The sequence below is a fragment of the Narcine bancroftii genome, chromosome 1, assembly GCF_036971445.1.
Source record: "Narcine bancroftii isolate sNarBan1 chromosome 1, sNarBan1.hap1, whole genome shotgun sequence".
NCBI classification, from domain to species: Eukaryota; Metazoa; Chordata; class Chondrichthyes; order Torpediniformes; family Narcinidae; genus Narcine; species Narcine bancroftii.
In genome coordinates, this window is record NC_091469.1 from 317,362,519 (window position 1) to 317,382,298 (window position 19,780).

Below are 19,780 nucleotides of genomic sequence, written 5' to 3' on the forward strand. Positions count from 1 at the left end.
GCCGCCTCTCCCTTCCCATCATTCCAATACCTGGATCTGGGCAAGCAAGGTTCTTCTGTATATTACCCTCTGCCTAGCCTTGGTGGTTACTGGTAGTGCACTGCAATCTCCAAATTAAAAATTAAAAGGTTGCCCCCCCTCCCCCCCCCCCCCACCTTAAGGTTTCCTTTTCCTGATCAATTAGCCATGCGGAACTTTTCTCAAGGTTTTAGCACAATGTGTCCCAGCGCAGGGCCCTCAACCCTGCTGGTCACTACTTACCCTTTGTGGTAGATACATAGACAGGGCAGGCGTGCAATGGTGTCTCCCTGCTGCAGATCTTCAAGACATATAGCACATTCCCCAGTGTCCTTGCTCAGCACATCCTCTGCAGAGAATAAAATCAAAGAACTGACATAATAGTCAACAGTGTTGTAAATGCTTCAATATTATTCTGTACCTGTACTAACTAATACTTTGTTGGAAGTTTGGGGGCCTGAAAGGAAGGACCTACTACAACATCAGGAAAATGTATTCATATGCCAGATATTCTGAGCTAAATCCTCAGTGTACAATGAATGCAAAAAAAAAACAGGTCCTGATCATACCTACTGCACCCAGAAGTTTTGACAGCGTTTTAGTTAAAATAAAAGTACCACATCGTCAGGAACTGTAGCCTCCAAGCCCATAGCAGAACCCAGATTTAATGTGGTGTGTGCCAGCACTTTTCCCAACTCAGTATCAGTATTGTTCTGAACAAGTCATGAAAATTGGTGATTTGAGGCAGCATCACAGAGCAAACATTCATATTATAACCATCTTACAACATTACCTTAAATAAATAAAAATAATAGTGCACAAAAAGTCTTTGGTTTACTGATTATTCAGGAATCTGATGGCAGCGGGGAAGAAGATGTCCTGTGCCACTGGGTGCCCGTCTTCAGGCTCCTGTACTTTTCCCCCGATGGTAGCAGAGTGAAGAGGGCATGATGGCCTGAGTGATGGGGGACTTTGAGGATAGAGGCTGCTTTTTTAAGACACTGTCTCATGTAGAAGTCCTCGATGGAGTGGAGTCTAGGGCCTGTGACTCTGACAGGTTTTCAGTACAAGTCTGTGATCGGATGCACGCACAGGTGTTTGCAGCCATTTACATGTGAGTGAAAGAGAGAGAGAGAGAGAGAGAGAGAGAGAGAGAGAGAGAAACAAGAGATGGATTTACTATATGAGTTTCCTGCAAATGGGAATTTATTTGTGAGCAGACTCAATCGTGTCATGGCTGAATGACAGTTGAACTTAAACCTTAAGCAATGCTTTACAGCAGACAAATCAGGCAAAGAATGGTCTTCCAATGTAGGGGCTGGTGGGTTGAAAGTGAGGACCCAGGAAAATCCGTCCTGGATCTGACTGGGGGTGGCGGGGTGGCGGGGGGGTGGGAGGGGTAGGTGGGTGAGAGTGGAAGATGTGGGTATCGGTTTTATCAGTGATAGCACAGGGTGGAGGTGAAGGGTTGGGGACAGTTCTTGACGAAAGAACACATTTTGGATGGCCTGGAGTGCAGGGCCTCATCCAGGGAACAGCTCCAGCAGAGATGGAGGAACTGAGAGAAAGAATGGGCTGTCCAGGTAGCTGAATAAATAGCAGAACTCTCTGAATGACTCCTCACTAAAAGTGGCAGGAAGAGAACCACGCATTGATTTGAGAAGCTGACAATGGGAGCTCAGGAGACAGCCACTGTGGCTCAGAAGGGCTCAGGCCCGGAACGTTGGCAATATATCTTTGTCTTGAGATGCTGAAAAGACCGGCTGAGTTCCCCAGGCATTTCAGTGTGTTTTTACTCAACAGAACATCTGCAGATGCTGGGGTCGAGTGCAATGCACAAAAGTCCTGGAGAAACTCAGCAGGTCACACAGTGTCCATTGGAGGTAAAAATGTATATCCAACATTTCAGGCCTAAGCCCTTTTTTACAGTACAAGTGAAAAGCAAGCAGATGCCTGGATTAAAAGGTGTTGACTGGATATGGACAGGGGCACAGCAGAGAGGAAGGGTGAGAATTGATAAGGCAAGGGGGGTTGGCTTTGCGAGTGCAGAGCTGGGGGAAGGGGAAAGGGGGAGAGACAGAGCTAGAGGAGAAGAGGGATAGATGGGGGCACCAATCGTAACGGGAATAGACTATGTTAATGCCATCTGGTTGGAGGGTGCCCAGACACCCTTTTAAACTGCTGCACCTGGTCGCCCTCCTGGGATCCGGGTGCAAATACTGGGGCAAAGGTGCTGGAAGCACCTTTCAAATCACAGGGTGATCTACCCATTAAATCACCAACTCAGCGATTTAAGGCGAATCCCGTCCCCGCAATGAAACGCTGCGTACTCGCCGGAAGTTCCTTCAGATGCTGGCTGCCCGATGATGCGTGCGCGCAAGCACAGACGTCACTGGAAGAAGCAGGTCGGCTATTTTCATTTTCAAATCGCCTGTGGACGCGACCTGGGTCAGTTTAACTGGGTTCCCTGACTACCTCTGAGGCAGGTCAGGGATCCAGTTGGATTCTAACAAGGTTGATTGGGTTGGGCCCTTTCTAACTGCTGTGTAACAGGGGGGCGGGGGAGAATTGCCCGGTTAACCCTGTTTTACGCGGCAGTTTGAAAGGGCCTTTTGATTCAGAGCCAAGCTTAAAAAACTTCTCAAATAGAATGACCAGTAGGGGGGGCTGCCTCACTACATTCTTTACATCTGATCGCAAGAGATGTCAAGCAACCTGCGCCTTCGGAGTCACCGGGGCTCGGCACCATTAAGTACCTGCAGCAGGATGTGTGACTGATTAACTACCACCCAGGCCCGAGGCTGATCTTTAGTAAGCCCCCCACCTCGACATTTTCCCCCTGCTCCAAAGCCCCCACTCTTCACTGAATGGAATAAAGTGAAATTGTTATTACCTATTCTAAATTTATCTGCCAGGTATGTGCTGGGAATATACCAGTTAGTGTTTGGTTGGAGGAGGGGAGGAAAGACTTTATTAAAATCAAACAAAACTTGACCTTACAGAAGCCAACTGTTAGCCCTGAATAATTTGAAAAGTCTGTTAGTTACAAAAGTATAAATAGAATCAGTTCTCATAAAAGACTCAATACAAAATAACACAGGAGGAGAAAGTCTTTTTAAAAAAAAGTAAACTTCCCATGAGCGAGGCTGCATGAGCTGAGCTCTGCTGCAGGAAGCAGACCTCAGACTGACGCACACGTATAAACACAAGCATAAATTGACTGGTAGCATTGGGACCGGCAGATCCCTAATTGGTAGAGGGGACCGAGACCCGCTGCTGATTGACAGGTGAATGAGGTACTTCTGTGTTTGTCATTTTGTCATTTAAGGAAAAATTGGATAGATATTTGGATGGGGGGAATAGAGGGTTATGGGCAGGGTGCAGGCAGGTGGAACTAGAGGAGAGTATTTAGTTCAGTGCGGACTAGAAGGGCCGAAATGGCCTGTTTCTGTGTTTCCTTTATTCCCCCTACTTCCCCCAAATCCACTAACTTTGATTTAAGGAGCTTTGAATGAATGCAAAGATTCAAGATGAGAGTTTGAACAACATTTCTTCAAAGTCTGCCCGTATTTATACCTTGTAGGTCAGCACCACCAAATCTATTCCGAGCTCCTCTCTGCAAGATGTAGAGACTTATGCCAGCAGCCCCGGAAGGCCTATTCCTTACGTGTGGTTAGTCGGTTCACATGCTCAAAACATGCGGGCCTTATGACATCATAAAATAAGAATTTGGTCTAGTTATGAGCAGAGCTATGTTTGCTTCTGCATCATAAAATAAAGCTGACTAGAGCCACTACTACTAACAGCCATAACTGTTAGTCAGGCTGGAGGCCGGTAACAATCAGTGTGCCTTAGGGATCTTATTGGGTCCCTTGATGTTTGTCATTTACATTAATGATCAGGATGATGGGATGGTAAATTGGATTAATTAATATGTGGATGATACTACAATAGATGGAATTGTGGATAATGAAGAAGGTTTTCGAAGATTGCAGGTGGATTTGGACTGCCTAGAAGAGTGGGCTGCAAGATGGCAGATGGAGTTTAATGCGGCCCCAAGAACGCATTATAGTAGTGGCCCCAAGAACGGAGGGGGTTCTTCGCTGCTCAGCGCACCTCCAAAGTACTTCTACCAACTAACTTTGCCTGGGCCATCCAACAATTGAAGGGAGTGACCTGGGCCAGATTTTGGGGAAAATTACTGACTGGAAGAACTGCAGGAAGGAAGTGGGTCTTGGAGGGGAGTGTGGTGAGGGATTGATGCTCAAATGTGGTTTGTACTTCCGCAAGCTTAGAAAATTGAGCGGTGATCTGATTCAGTGATGAAACATCCGTCCACTTCTCCACTGGCCCAAGGAGGAAGGCACCAGGAGGAGGAAGGTTTTGGGTGATATGCAGTGGATAGGCCTGCAGAGACCAGGAATGCAAGCAGAGTTGAAACCCCAAGAGGGACGTAAAGTTTGCTGAGGCACTGAAGGTTTTAAAGGAGCATCTTATGCAGGCTCTGATTAAACCAAGGCAACTGTGTGTGGCTTGGAGCAGAAAGGGGAACTGCAGTGAGAACATCCACTTTGAAAACTTTCAATTTCTGCTTTGTGCTGCAAAGAACAGAAGGGGGAGATGAGAAAAAAAATGTTTTTGACCGGTTCTGCAAAGTAAAAAGAGGAACAGCTTGAGGAAAAAAAACCCCACAACACTGAAAATAGTCAAAGGCAATCTAAAAAGTGGGAAGCCAGATCAGGAATTGTTAAAAATGAAGATATTAAAAGTTAAAAATGAGCAAAGATCATTGGAACCTCAGAGTTACTTTTCCCACAATCAAGGCCTATAGGGCGGCACGTCTGGCGTGGCGGTGAGCACGACGCCTTTACAGTGACCGGGACTTGGGTTCGAATCCCCGTGCTGTCTGTAAGGAGCTTGTATGTTCTCCTCGTGTCTGCGTGGGTTTTCCCCGGGGCTCCGGTTTCCACCTACTGTTCAAGACATACCAGGGGTTGCAAATTAATTGGATTGAATTGGGCGGTCTGGACTCGTGGGACAGAACAGCCTGTTACCCTGCTGTACGTCTAAACCTAGCTTGTGCAACCATGGGTGTTTTCCATCAACCAACTACACTCTATACCCCGAGGCCATCAATATGAAACAGACATTTTCAGTTCCCTTTAACTCCTTTGCTTTTTATGTGCCTGTGCCTTTGTTTTTAAACCTGGTCCCTGATACTTGGTTGAGCAGAGGGTGTGGATAGGCACTTGGCAGTGTGACGTGGTAGCGATTAGTGAGACATGGTTGCAGGACGGATGTGACTGGGAGTTAAATATTTCTGGATTTTGCTGCTTTAGGTGTGATAAAATTGGAGGGGGCAGGAGTGGGGTGGTGTTGCATTGCTTGTCAGAGAAAATATTATAGTGGTGCTTAGGCAGGATAGGTTAGAGGGCTCGTCCAGGGAGGCTGTATGGGTGGAATTGAGGAATGGGAAAGGGGTAGTCACACTTATAGGGGTGTATTATAGACCACCGAATGGGGAGCGAGAACTATAGGAGCAAATTTGTAGGGAGATAGCAGAGATTTGTAATAAGCACAGGGTTGTGATAGGGGGAGATTTTAATTTTCTACATATAGATTGGGAAACCCATTCCGTGAAAGGGCTGGATGAAGGATGTGTGCAAGATAGGTTTTAGAGCAATATGTAGAGGTTCTGACTAGAGAAGGGGCAGTGTTGGATCTACTGTTGGGGAATGAGATAGGGCAGGTGACAGAAGTATGTGTTGGGGAGCACTTTGGGTCCAGTGATCATAGTGGCATTAGCTTCGATGTAATTATGGAAAGGGATAGGTCAGGGCCTAAGGTTGAGGTTTTCGAGTGGGGAAAAGTTAGATTTGAGGAGATGAGAAAGGATTTACGAGGAGTGGATCAGGACAATTTGTTTTATGGGAAGGATGTAGAGGAGAATTGGAGGTCTTTTAAAGGTGAGATTTTGAGGGTACAAAATCTTTTATGTTCCTGTTAGGATAAAAGGCAGTCAAATGTTTGAGAGAGTCATTGTTTTAAAGGGATATTGGAAACGGTCCAAAAAAGAGGGAGACCCACAATAAATATAAGAAACAAGGAATGAAGGAGATGTTTGGAGAATACATTGAATGTAAAAGGAATCTTAAGAAAGAAATTAGAAAAGCTAAAGAAGGTACGAGGTGGTTATAGCAAACAGGGTGAAAATAAATCCAAAGGGTTTCTACAAATATGTGAATAGCAAAAGGAGAGTGATGAGGGATAAAATGGGTCCCTTAGAGAATCAGAGCAGACAACTGTATGTGGAGCCAAATGAGATGGGAGAGATTTTGAACCATTTATTTTCTTTGGTATTCACTAAGGAGAAGGATATTGAAATGTGCGGGGTAAAGGAAGCAAATAGGGTAATTCTGAAAACTATAGTGATTAAGAAAAAGGTAGTACTGGAGCTTTTGAAGTATATAAAGGTGGATAAATCTTCAGGTCCCAACGGGATTTTCCCCAGGACCTTGAGAGAAATTATTGAGGAAATAGTAGTGGCTCTGGCAGCAATTTTTCAAATGTCATTAGAGACGGGTGTAGTGCCGGAGGATTGGCGTGTTGCGCGTGTGGTTACTTTGTTTAAAAAGGATTCAAGAAGCAAGCCTAGCAATTATCAGCCTGTAAGTTTGATGTTGGAGGTAGGTTCCATTAAGTTAATGGAAAGCGTTCTTAGAGAATAGTATACATAAGTATCTGGAGAGACAGGGTCTGATCAGGGACACTCAACACAGGTGTATGTGTGGAAAGTCATGTTTGACCAATCTTGTTGAATTTTTTGAAGAGGTGACTAGGAATGTTAATGACGGTGGATGTTGTCAATTTGATCTTCAGTAAGGCCTTCGATAAGGTTTCACATGGAAGGTTGGTTAGGAAGGTTCAGTCACAAGGTATTACTTTTGAGATCATCAAATGGATTTAACAGTGGCTGGAAGGGAGATGTAGTGGATAACTGTTTGTCAGGCTGGAGGCCGGTAACAATCAGTGTGCCTTGGGGATCTTATTGGATCCCTTGCTGTTTGTCATTTACATTAATGATCAGGTTGATGGGATGGTAAATTGGATTAATTAATATGTGGATGATACTACAATAGATGGAATTGTGGATAATGAAGAAGGTTTTCGAAGATTGCAGGTGGATTTGGACTGCCTAGAAGAGTGGGCTGCAAGATGGCAGATGGAGTTTAATGCGGATAAGTGTGAAGTGCTTCATTTTGGTAGGAATAATCAAAACAGGACATGTGTAGTAAATGGGAGAGCATTGAGGAATACAGTGGAGCAGAAAGATCTAGGAATAACGGTGCATCATTCCCTGAAGGTAGAGTCTCATGTAGATAAGGCGGTGAAGAAAGCATTTAGTATGCTGGCCTTAATCAAAGCATAGAATACAGGAATTGGGAGGTGATGTTGAGACTGTTCAAGGCATTAGTGAGGCCAAATTTGGAATACTGTGTGCAGTTCTGGTCACCGAATTATAGGAAGGAAATCAACAAGGTAGAGAGAGTGCAGAGAAGATTTACCAGAATGTTACCTGGGTTTAAGCATCTAGAGTACAGGGAGAGATTGAGCAGATAAGTCTTAATTCCTTGGAGTGTAGAAGGTTGAGGGGGGATTTGATAGACGTATTTAAGATTATGAGGGGAGATAGATAGAGTTGATGTGGATTAGCTTTTTCCCTTGAGGGTAGAAGAGATTGAAACAAGGTCATGAGTTAAAAATTAAAGGGCAAAAGTTTAGAAATAACATGAGGGGGATCTTCTTCACTTAGAGAGTGGTGGCTATGTGGAATGAGATTCCAGGAGAAGTAGTGGGGAAGGGTCCATTTAGTCATTTAAGGAAAAATTGGATATGTATATGGATGGGGAGGGGGGGAGAATGGAGGGTTACAGGCAGGGTGTAGGTAGGTGGGACTAGAGGAGAGGACTTGGTTCAGTGTGGACTCGAAGGGCCAAAATGGCCTGTTGCCATTACTATATGGTATCCTTGTTTTGAATAAATTCCTTTCATTGTAATTGGATTTAGATCTCCACTTGGGCAATAAGGATCACAATGTAGCCTGGAACTCTCTCGTGAGGGTCACCAACATCATTATAACTTGGTCCAACTCGTCATTTAATAATAAGCCCAAGTAATTAGTCATTAAAAGTGTGTAGTGAAACAAGAAAGTCTTCTTTGTTATTGCATCGACATGGAGACTCTGTACAAAATGTAGATGAGACCATACAGTAAAAGTCCAAAAGTCCAGATGCCAGAAAACAGACCACCCAAGAATCCGGACTCTCAAACATTTTAAATTTAGCAGGATTTTGCGTGTGCACGTAAGTGCCACAGATGCACAGCAGTCACAAGCGACCACGCTTAATGCCGGCAATCTGACCACAATGAAATTCAATTGTATTCTGCCTTTCTCTTCTACAATGTTTATTTTTAAATGTAATTTCAAGCATTACATGCTTTTTTTTGTTGATTAAAAAAATTATGTTTACATTTTTGTACAGCATGGTAATATGCCATTTTGGTCGAATTACACCCAATTAACCAGCTCCCTGGTATGTTTCAAACTGGAACCTCTAGGGAAAACCCATGCTGACATGGGGAGAATGTACAAACTGCTCGCAGACAGCTTGGGATTCAAACCCAGTCCCAATTGCTGGTGCTGTAACGGCATTGCACTAACTGTTTTGCCAACCAAGCCTTATAACTAATAACTTTTCTTTAAAGTGCTGTGGAGCCAATGAATAAACCAGTGGTTCTCAACCTTTCTCTTTCCCCTCACATCCTACTTTAAGTAATCCCGATTCCATCGGTGCTCTGTGATTAGTAAGGGATTGCTTAAGGTGGGATGCAAGTGGGAAGGGAAGGTTGAGAATCACTGTTGTAGACCCAATTGCTACTGAAATATTTTGCTTGATAAAAATTGTCATTGACCCATTTCCTTTGGAGTTATGAAACCATGCACATAACGAGTCAATGAGGTACGATTAAAACAGTGGTTTTAAAACAACTTCTTTCCATCCACATCACACCTTAAGCAATCCTTTACTCATCACAGAGCACCGATGGCAAAGGGATTACTTAAAGTGGGATGTGGGTGGGAAGAAAAAGGTTGAGAACCACTGGAATAAATGGTTAAAGTATACCTGTTCATTTCTATATTCCTCTATAGATATGAATTTTAAAAGTATCCGGAAAATCCAAAAATCTGGATGACACCATCCCCAAGCATTCGGGCTTTTAGGACTTTTACTGTACTTACAAAGAAGATACAATAGTGCAGCACAGGAACCGGCCCTTCAACTGTGCTGAACGTGATTTCCAAATCAATGTGAAACTCTGCTGTCAGCACTTGAGAAATATCCCCCCATTCCCTGCAGATTCATGTACCTGTCTAGACACCTCTTAAATGCTGCCATCGTATTGCTTCCACCACTGCTCATGCCACCATGTTCCAGGCACCGAACACAATCTGTGTTTAAATACTTGCCCCACACATCCACCTTAAATTTCTTCCCCTCGCCTTAAACCCATGTCCTCTGCTGTACGCCGCTTTTCCCTGGGGAAAGTATTATGACTGTAGATCACGTGGCTGGGGGTAGAGGGTTGGGTGGGGGGGGGGTGGAGTGATACCATTGATCCTCTCTGCCACTTGGAGATTATGTTGTGTTTGTATTGTCTACAGATACATTTTTGGGAGATAATTTGGGGCAGGGTTTTTAGTGTAGGTCACAGACAAACACTTTAAAACCGATCTTATTTAAAATACTGGAGCTCTGCCCCATGCTAGACATGTCAGGGCCACCAGTCTTTGCAAAAGCTTTGGATGGCGCCTAAGAGACTTCAATAATGGATTGTTGTTTACAAAAAGACAAAAGATGAAAGAGCTTGTTGGAGCCACATTCTGTCTGGAGTGGAACTTGGAGTGGAACTGTGGAACTTGGAGTGGAACTCTAGGAGGGTCATGTGGTTTTGCAAGCAGAGAGAGTAAAACAGGCTTTCTCTCAGTGAGAGAGAGAGAGAGAGAGAATCAGGCTTTCTGTGTGTGTGTGTGTGTGTGTGTGTGTGTGTGTGTGTGTGTGTGTGTGTGTGTGTGTGTGTGTGTGTGTGTGTGTGTGTGTGTGTGTGTGTCTGTCTGTCTGTCTGTGTCTGTGAGAGAGAGACACTTCAAGATCATTTCTACAGTTTTACAGTTAGCAGCAGCAGCTGGGACTGGAATAGGACAAGCTGGCAAACTTGTGGAAAACCCCATTTGGAAGACAGATTGTAAATGCTTAGTTCAGCCTGGTCAAAGCCCTTGTGGTTCATGCAAGAGGAGAGAACTGGCTGTCTAATGTTTCACTTGAAATAGGAGAAACAAAAAGGCACTCTGTGGTGACCTGAAATAAAGAGGTTATCAACTGGAGAACCCTGAGGGGGAAAGTTTCATCAGCAAGACACTGAAGGGGCTGATTAAAAAGGAATCAGTTGTGGGTGTCCTGGAACAACAAATCTCTCTCTGGAAACTGACAAGAACCTTCCTGAGTGGTAAGCATTTACCTTTCAAGCTCCAAAGCCTGGTGAACTTTATAAATGTTAAATTCTGTGCACAGTATAAGAATTGTCTGCAACCAGTGAAGTTGTAGAAATGAGAAGTGAGATTGGACTGTGAACCAAAGAATTTTTGTGAACTTACACACACATTCCAAACACATGCATTTAGAATTAGAAGGGGGTTAAGTTAGGTTAAGTTAATAGTAATGTTAAAGTTTGATCCTGTTTTCATGTTTAAAGATAATTAAAAGCAATTTTTGTTTAAGTAACTATTTGCCTTGGTGAGTATCTATTGCTGCTGAGTTTTGGGCTCATAACATGACTGACCACATGATTTTACAAATCTCCACAAGTCTTATAAACAACCTGCTAGTCCAATCCCTCAGCATAAATTCATACCCTCTAAACCAGGCAGGCATCCTGGTGAAACACAAAAATCTCCAGACACTGTGATTGTAAGAAACACAGCAAAATGTTGGAGGACCTCTGCCGGTTTTTCAGCGTCCATTAAAAGCAAAGATATGTTGCCAACATTTCTGGCTCATTCTGTTTATTCCTTAAAGGGATGAGCAGAAATGAGCAAATCTCAAAATTCAAACAATGATGACTGGAGGAAGAATCCAGAGCACAGGAGACCCGGTCCCAGGGACCTATCAATCTTGATGTTTTTAAGAAGATCCAACACTTTCTCTTTCACATTGTCCAGCTCACAGGCCTGTTCTATTCCGACACCCTGATCAAGGTCTAGTGTTGAAATAGACACATTTCAACCCCTCTAACTGGCCATATTGATGTCTGTCCTTCCTCACAAACTCAGAGCACATACCATCATGCTTTTGACCCTCTGCCATAATTTCTGGCCTCACATTGAGGATCTCCCCCCAAGCCCCCCCGCCAAACTAGTTTAAACCCTCCCCAATAGCTCTAGCAAACCTGCCCACTAGGATATTGGTCCTTTTCCAGTTCAGGTGCAGCCTGTCCTTTTTGCACAGGTCAGACCTTCCCCAGAAGAGATCCCAATGATCCACAAATCTGAAACCCTGGTCCCTGCACGAACTCTTCAGCCACTCAATCATTCCGCTACCCCTTCCCTCTCCTAACAGACACCCAGCTACTTGTCTCCTGATTTTTTGTCTCCCTGAAGCTCCTGTCTGTCATTACCTCTGCTTCCTGAATGATCCCGAGTTCATCCAGCTCCAGCTCCCTAACTCGGTCTGTCAGGAGTTGCAGCTGGATGCATCTCTTGCAGGTGTAGTCATCAGGGACAACTGTGCTGTCCCAGACTTCCTACATGCTGTATTTAGGGCATTCCATTGCCTGAGCTGCTGTTTCCATTACCTATTCTTGATAAGCCATGAAGATCTTACCTGACCTTCCCTTACTGGAAACAAACTCATCCTTGGCCTGCTGAAGCCTCGTGAGTCAAGCCCTCAAGGTCCCACTCCTGCACCTAGACACTCACACACTGGCCACTCCACTTGAGGTTCCCCTCTCTTTATATTTTACTGCTCGTTATCTGCAGCACTCACTCCAACCAACCCATCCTCAAAAGGCATGCTCTTCAATCCCAGCAACATCCTTGTAATTCTCCTCTGCAACCTCTCCACAGCATCTACATGCTGGTGACCAGAGGTGACCAGAACTGAGCACAATATTCCACTTGGGTTCTAACCAAAATCCTATATAGCTGTAACATTACCCCACAGTTCTTGAACTAAATCCCACGGTTAATGAAGGGCAATACAACAATCACCTTCTTCACAACCTGAGCAGCAACTTTGAGTGCCCTTTGGACACAGACCCCAAGATCTCTCAGTTGATAGACGTGAAATTGAGACAGGGTGAAATTTTCTTTATTAGAAAATCCAGATCAAGTGGGCTTGTCAGAAATGATACAATTATGCATTTCTCCAAGTTGCAATTGAAGAAGGGATTATATTACATTTCCATTTGAGAAATTCTCATAGGGCAGGTGGCTTTGGACGATACGTGTTGACTCAAATTTCAGTTGCGGCAACCTGAAAAGTCACTTAATTTCCTTTGTCCATAACAGAGCGGTAAAATCTTTCAAAGTTTTTTTTTCTTCTTAAATTATTATTACTTTTTAAAATGTAGACATACAGCTCTGTAACAGGCCAATTTGGATGAGTCCTTGTCACCCAAATTACACCCCATTAACCTACACCCCCCCTTCCCTCCGGTACGTTTTGAAGGGTGGGAGGAAACTGGAGCCCCCAGGGGAAACCCACGCAGACACGGGGAGAATGTACAACTTCCTTACGGACACCACGGGATTCGATCCCGCCCCAATCGCTGGCACTGCAACAGCATCGCGCTAACCGCTACACCCTGTCAGAATTATTTGGGGTGTCTCCCACTAAAAGGTCAAAGTTTGTGGGAACCACCATTACCTGGTGCTCTTCTCCAAGCCTCACCATCCTAAATGTTTGCCATTCCTTTGTTGCAGAGATGATATTCTGCAGCTTCCCAGCTAAAGCAAAAGGAAATCCCTTTAAACACATGGGTAGCAGTTCAAAAACAAGTCACCTTACCAAGGGAAGCTCGAAATAACCAACAGAAACCACAGAGATGTTCCCAGTAGTCCATCAAAATGGAACTTATCTGTAACAGCAGCAAGTTAATGGCAGCTTGATTGATGGGAAGTATTTAAAATGTGTCTGGGATACTTGACTTGAAACCTTGCTGACAGCTTCAAAATCATTGGGGAAACCGCTAAGTTCCTGGAAAACCATTTAAAATCATTCGATAATTGCCAAGTTTCATATACAAACTGGCCACTGTTCAAATATTCCTACCTTGATGAAGGGCTCAAGCCCAAAATGTTGACTATGTGTCTTTATCTTCGCTGTATAAAATACACTGTACGACCAGCTGAGTTTCTCCAACATTGTGCATTTACTTCAAACCACAGTGTCTGCAGACTTTCGTGTTTTACAACTGTTCAGATATAATAGAAGAGACTTTCATACCACTCTTGTGCACATTAACTGATCAATGGCATGGTCAGTGGGAGGAGAAGATGATTTTACTCCTTATGTTGCCATCTTATGGTCTCTAGCAGGAGACCTGGAAACATTATCTGGGTGGGGAAGTGCCTGAGAATCAAGGAGTTGGGAATCCGCTGAACTTTCAGATTCCTCTGCCCTAATTCTCTGAACCTGCCTCAGTCTGTTCACAGGGGCTTGATGTTTCCATCCCTCCTTCTGATGGTTTTCATCTGCCTCACTGCGAGCAGCAATCTCCTTTAAAACAAGCGCCAGAGTAAAGAGCTTCAATAGTATACAAGCTAATGACTTCCTGTCGTTTGGTGAGTTTATAGCATATAGCTTTCACACACAGAGGATGCTTCGGTATGTTCACACAAATAGAAGACACTGGTGCAGAAATGGACAGAATTCTGCTCTGAGTGGTTAGAGATTGAAACATGACAAAAACCTTCACTCTTGCCTGTCCTTTGTTACTGTTACGAGTCCAGAGGACCCCAAAACCCAGCAGCAATAGAAATTCACCAACACAATGGTTAGTTAAACAAAAGGTGTTTTTAATTTTCTTTAAACATAAAAACAGGATCAAACTTTAACTTATTACTATTAATCTAACATAACCCCCTTCTAATTCTAAGTTCACTGATATCAGGCAATTCTTATACTGTGCACAGAATTTAACATTTTTTAATCTTCACCAGGCTCTGTTGTTTAAAGTTAAACGATTACAGCTCAGGAAGGTTCTTGTTGGTTTTAGAGAGATATTGGTTGCTCGTTGGACACACACACAAATTGATTTCCTCCAATCAGCCACTTCAGTGTCTTGCTGAAGGAACTTGCCCCATCATGGGTTTTCCAAATTATAACTTCTTCTTCCAGGTCATCATGGAGTTCCTCTTATTTCAGGAGAAACACTCTAGCCAGCCATTTCCTCTCATAACGACTACAAGGGGATTGAACAGGCTGAACTCAGAACTATAACCCATCTTCAAAATGGGGTTTTCAACAAGCTGCCAGCTTGCCATGTTGAAGCCTCACTTGCTACTGTAGAACTCACTTCTCTCTCTCTCTCAGAGAAGAATCCTGTTTGTTTTTTTTCCCCCTCTCTCTGTTTGTAAAAACCAAAACCTCTCCCAAGGCTCCAAACCCAATCTTTGAAAGATCTTATCAGTACTTGAGCCTGGACTCTATTCCATTTGCACCTCTTTTTGAAGTTCTTTCTAATGTCTGCAAAGCAAACCGGAGCCTCAACGTCCAGCCTCAGCAAAGCTCTTTCATTTTAACTGAGATGTCTTTTGTGAAGTGTTACTCTGCTTGTGTAATGACCTACACTAAACCCCCCACAATCTATCTCTTTTAAAGACATAATTATCCATAACCATAATAATATAACCCGTAACAGTTACTCAGATAAAAACACGCAGAAATGTTGGAGGAACTTAGCCGATCTCGCACCGTCCATTGGAGGTAAATATATATTACTGACATTTCAGGCCTGAGCCTTTCTACAAGGTATACCTCAGGCCCGAAATATCAGTGATATTGCTTTATCTCCTATGGACGCTGCAAGATCAGATGAGTCCCTCCAGCATTTCCGAATTTTTTTTACTGCAATTACAGTGTCTGCAGACTTTTGTGTTTCATTCCTTTGTTACTTAATGTTTGAAGGGAAATGGCAGACAAAAGATTAAAGCTAGAGACAATCTCATTTGGTAATCTGATTGGGACTGTATGGGCAGCCAATTCTCATAATCTTCGATTATCCATTGTTGTTCTCTGGATCTTAGCAGCAGAATACATCTCACATGGGGGTGGGGGGGCTCTGCAGCCTCATCAGAAGACCACAGTCAGTATGAATTGGAAACAATATCTCCTCCTCACTGATTACCAACACAGGGGAACCCCAAGGATGAGTGCTTAGCCCACTGTTCTACTCATTATACACCCACGACTGTGTGGCCAGGCACAATTCCAATGCTATCGACAAATTTGCTGAAGACACCACAGTTGTTGGCAGAATCACAAACGGCAATGAGGAAGCGTACCAGGAGGGAGAAAGATCAGCTCGTTGAAAGGTGTAATGACAACAACCTTGCGCTCAATGTCAGCAAAACCAAGGAGATGATTGTGGACTTCAGGAGGAGGTTAGGGGAACACGACCCAGTCCGGATCAAAGGCTCAGCAGTGGAGAGGGTCATGAACTTCAAATTCCTGGGTGTCAACATCTCCAAGGATCTGTCCTGGAGCCTCCATGTTGATGAAATCACAAAGAAGGCTCACCAGCTGCTATACTTTGTGAAGTGTCTGACGAGATTCAGTATGTCACCGAAGACTCTCGTAAACTTCTACAGGTGTACCATGGAGAGCATTCTAGCTGGTTGCATCACATGCCTCTATCCTCAAGGACCCCCACCGCCCAGGTCATGCCCTCTTCATTCTGCTACCATCGTGGGAAAAGGTACAGGAGCCTAAAGATGAGTACTCAGTGGCACAAGGACAGCTTCTTCCCCACTGCCATCAGATTCCTGAATGATCAATGAACCACAGACACTGCCTGACTTTGACTTTTTGTGCGCTATTTATTATTTATTGTTGTATGAATGTTTGCACTGTGATGCTGCCACAAAACAATGAATTTCGTGACTTGTTCATGATAATAAATCTAATTCAAAGTCTCATCGTAGGAAACTGCTTGATGTCCAACATCATTAAACCATACAGCTTATTTCTGTGTTGCCCACCCCTCCCTTGGCTATCCATAGCATTCTGCACCGCACTGGCTAAGAACATGTGTGGGATTTGTCAGGAAACTCACCCCTTCATGCACACATCCCATTATCTCAGATGGCAGCCCCTGGACACCTCCACTGACATGCCACATGGCTAGTGAGTCACGCTCCAGACTTCTCCACCCACAGTGACTACCTAGAAGGCCTCTACTTTACTGCCACCAGCTCAGCTCCAGACAGGCATCAGCTAACAGGCAGCAAGCACGTCTGAATGGCAAGATTGTGACAATCCCTTGTGCCTTCTTGAATTCAGACACTGACCAACGTCACTGATGTTTGGCCAAGGCTCAAATTTCCAGTCAGGCTTTGGAATACCACACTGCTGCTGTTTTGGGGTGCACTAAAAACACCACCGCCCTCCATCTAGCCCTCACCCACCTGGAAAACAAGAACTCATATGTCCGAATGCTGTTTATTGATTTCAGCTCAACATTCAACACAATCGTACCTCAGTACCTGATAAGGAGATTGAGCCGCCCTATGCAACTGGATTCTCAACTTCCTGTCGGGGAAACCTCTGGCAGTCCGGATTGATAACAGCATCTCCAAGACCCTCACACTGAGCACGGCACTCCCCCCTCTCACCCCAGGGCTGCGTGGTAAGTCGACTGTTGTTCACTCCGCTGACCCACCACTGTGCAGCAAAACACAGCTCGAACCACATCATCATGTTCGCTGACAACACAACCATGGTGGGCTCGATCAGTAAGAATGTGGAGTCAGTGTACAGAGATGAGGTGCAGTCACTAATGGAGTGGTGCAGAGCCAACAACTGTATCAACATTAATAAAACAAAAGAGATGGTTGACAACTTTAGGAGAGCCCGGGGGGACCATGCTCCGCTGACCATTGATGGCTCCACCATTGACAACATCAAAAGTATCAAGTTCCTTGGGGTACACTGGCGGAGAATCTCACCTGGTTCCTTAACACCAGCTCCATAGCCAAGAAAGCCCAGCAGCGCCTCTACTTCCTGTAAAGGCTGAGGGAAGTCCATCTCCCACCCCCCATCCTCACTACATTCAACAGAGGATGTATAGAGAGCATCCTGTGCAACTGCATCACCGCCTGGTTTGGAAGCTGGACCACCTTGAACTGCAAGACCCTGCAGAGGATCATGAAGTTAGCGGAAAAGATCATTGGGGGCGCTCTTCCTACCGTGAAGGACCATTTACAACACTTGGTGCAGGCGAAAGGCAATAAGCATTTTGAAGGGATCCACACACCCCTCACGTAAACTGCTCTCCCTTCTGCCGTCTGGTAGGACTCAGGGGCCTTACATTCAGATTGTGCGACAGTTTCTTCCTCCAAGCCATTAGGCTCCTGAATTCATAGAACAGGGGGATAGTGAACCGTGGACTCTTACGGTGTACGTCTTAATATTTTAATGTGTTTAACTTCTATTCTATTCTAGCTGGGTTGTCAGTGTGAGGGGAGGGGGTTAAATTTGACAGTGGCACAGTTAACATAGCAGTTAGCACAATGCTGTTACAGTGCAAGTGACTGGGATTCAAATTTACATTTTGTAAGTTACAGGAATTAACTGATTAAAGTGAATTTACAGTTTGCCTTGTCTACCGTCTTTTCAACAGTATTTTTAATGCATAGGTACTAGAAGAGTAGGCCTCAGACAAGTTTGTATTTCGACACCTTCGATGCCAGAAGGTGCTGGATGATGGGGATTTTACTGTATTGGACTGTATCAGACATACATCAGAGTTGGCTCATTACAGTCCCAATGATTGTAGGAGAAATGCTGGAGGAACTCAGCAATGTCTATACATCTGAATGCTGTTCATCGACTTCAGCTCAGCGTTTAATACTGTACAATCGTTCTCCAGAGGTTCGTGGAGAAATTGTCCTCAACACACATCTACATTTTTTTTTAATTTAAATTTTCAATGTGGACATACAGCACATTAACAGGCTATTTCGGCCCACGAGTCCGTGCCGCCCAATTTACACCCCATTAACCTACATGCCTGGTACGTTTTGAACAGTGGGAGGTAACCAGAGCCCCACCGTGACACCCCTCTCTGTAACTGGATTTTAAGCTTCCTAATGGAAAGGCCACAATCTGCCCAGGTCGGTAGCGGAATATCGAGGCAATACGCTGAGCAGTGGCACACCTAAGGACCATGGGCTCAGCCCATTCCTGTTCACACTACTCACCCACCACTGCATCACCAAACCCAGCTCCAACAGTGTCATCAAGTTTGCAGATGACACGACAGTCGTCGGCCTCATCACCAACAACGAAGAGTCACGCTATAGAAAAGAAGTGAAAGATCTCATGATATGGTGTGCGATGAACAGCCTGACTCTCAACGTGGATAAGACAAAGAAGATGAACACCCTCCACTGCACATCCATCACTCAGTAGTGGAGAGAGTGGAGAGCACCAAGTTCTTTGGCTTTCACTGAACTAGTGTCCTATCGTGGACACTCAACATCTCCTCACTTGTCAGGAAAGCACAACAGCGGCTACACTCCCTGAGAAGACTGAAGTGGGCAAGGCTACTGGCCACCATCATGTTAACCTTTTATCAAGAGCGCCCTGGCTGGCTGCATCACAGCGTGGTACAGATGCTGCAGATCATGTGAGTTACAGAGAGGATCACTGGAGTCTCCCTTCAGCCCTCCCACCCCCCACCGGGATCGTTGCCTTCAGAGGGTGCTCAAAATCATTGAGGACCCCTTCCACTCTGGAAGCAGAATCTTTCAGCTGCTCCCTTTGCGGAAGAGATACAGGAGTATCACCACCAGGCTGTGGAACAGCTCCTTCCCACAGGAAGTGGGAACGCTGAACGACCAAAGGAACTACTCACACTCACCATCCGAGGCTCTCATCGTCACAAAGCAACATTTATTTACTTGTACTGTACTTGTCCTGCATGTGTATTGTTTGTCTATATGTGTGTTACATCTCACTGTGTGTTCTGCACTGAGGACTGAAGATTGTTGTTTTATCAGGTACAATCAGATAAACTTCACTGGACTTGATAACCAATGTTTTGGGCCTGAGCCCTTCTTCAAGAAGCCCCTCTTGGAGAAGGGCTCAGGCCTGAAATGTTGGCCATATACTGTACCTTTACTGCCTCTGGCCGTTGCGAGACCTGCTGAGTTCCCACAGCATTTCTGCGATTTAGCATTGAGCAACATCAGCGATGATTTTAATGCAATCGGCAGAAACGTCTTGCTCCCTGGAAGGGGCCATTTGCTACAACGTCAATCCAGCAGAATGAAATCTTGAGCTTCAGCCCAGCAGGCTCGATGCAGAGTTAAACCCAGCACTAAAGCAGTTTGCTTTTAAAAACTCTCTGGCCTCAAGGCCAATCTAATTAAAAATAAAACCATCAGTGCTACAACCAGAGATGTGATTCACTGTCTGCGTGT

At 44.6% G+C, this 19,780-nt stretch overlaps 1 protein-coding gene and 1 long non-coding RNA gene across 6 annotated transcripts in view; one reads left to right on the forward strand and one right to left on the reverse strand.

Annotated features, from left to right (window-relative positions):
• Window positions 1–19,780, reverse strand: part of znrf2b (zinc and ring finger 2b) — a 225,397-nt gene that overhangs the window by 14,477 nt on the left and 191,140 nt on the right. Inside the window, exons 3-4 of one of the 5 annotated variants that reach the window (XM_069906533.1) lie at window positions 13,002–13,081; window positions 270–367 (exon numbers count right to left, since the gene is read on the reverse strand). In XM_069906533.1, coding sequence (XP_069762634.1) covers window positions 356–367; window positions 13,002–13,081 — 92 coding nt within the window. In that variant the 3' untranslated portion in view covers window positions 270–355. Of the gene's footprint in view, window positions 1–261; window positions 368–13,001; window positions 13,082–18,556; window positions 18,653–19,780 lie in introns of those variants that run through there. The other 4 variants (XR_011347460.1, XM_069906526.1, XM_069906546.1 and 1 more) reach the window with 4 other exon arrangements.
• Window positions 3,234–19,780, forward strand: part of LOC138747399 (uncharacterized) — a 39,866-nt gene continuing 23,319 nt past the window's right edge. The window contains exon 1 of the long non-coding RNA XR_011347477.1: window positions 3,234–3,305. This is a non-coding gene — a long non-coding RNA (uncharacterized lncRNA). The remainder of the gene's footprint in view (window positions 3,306–19,780) is intronic.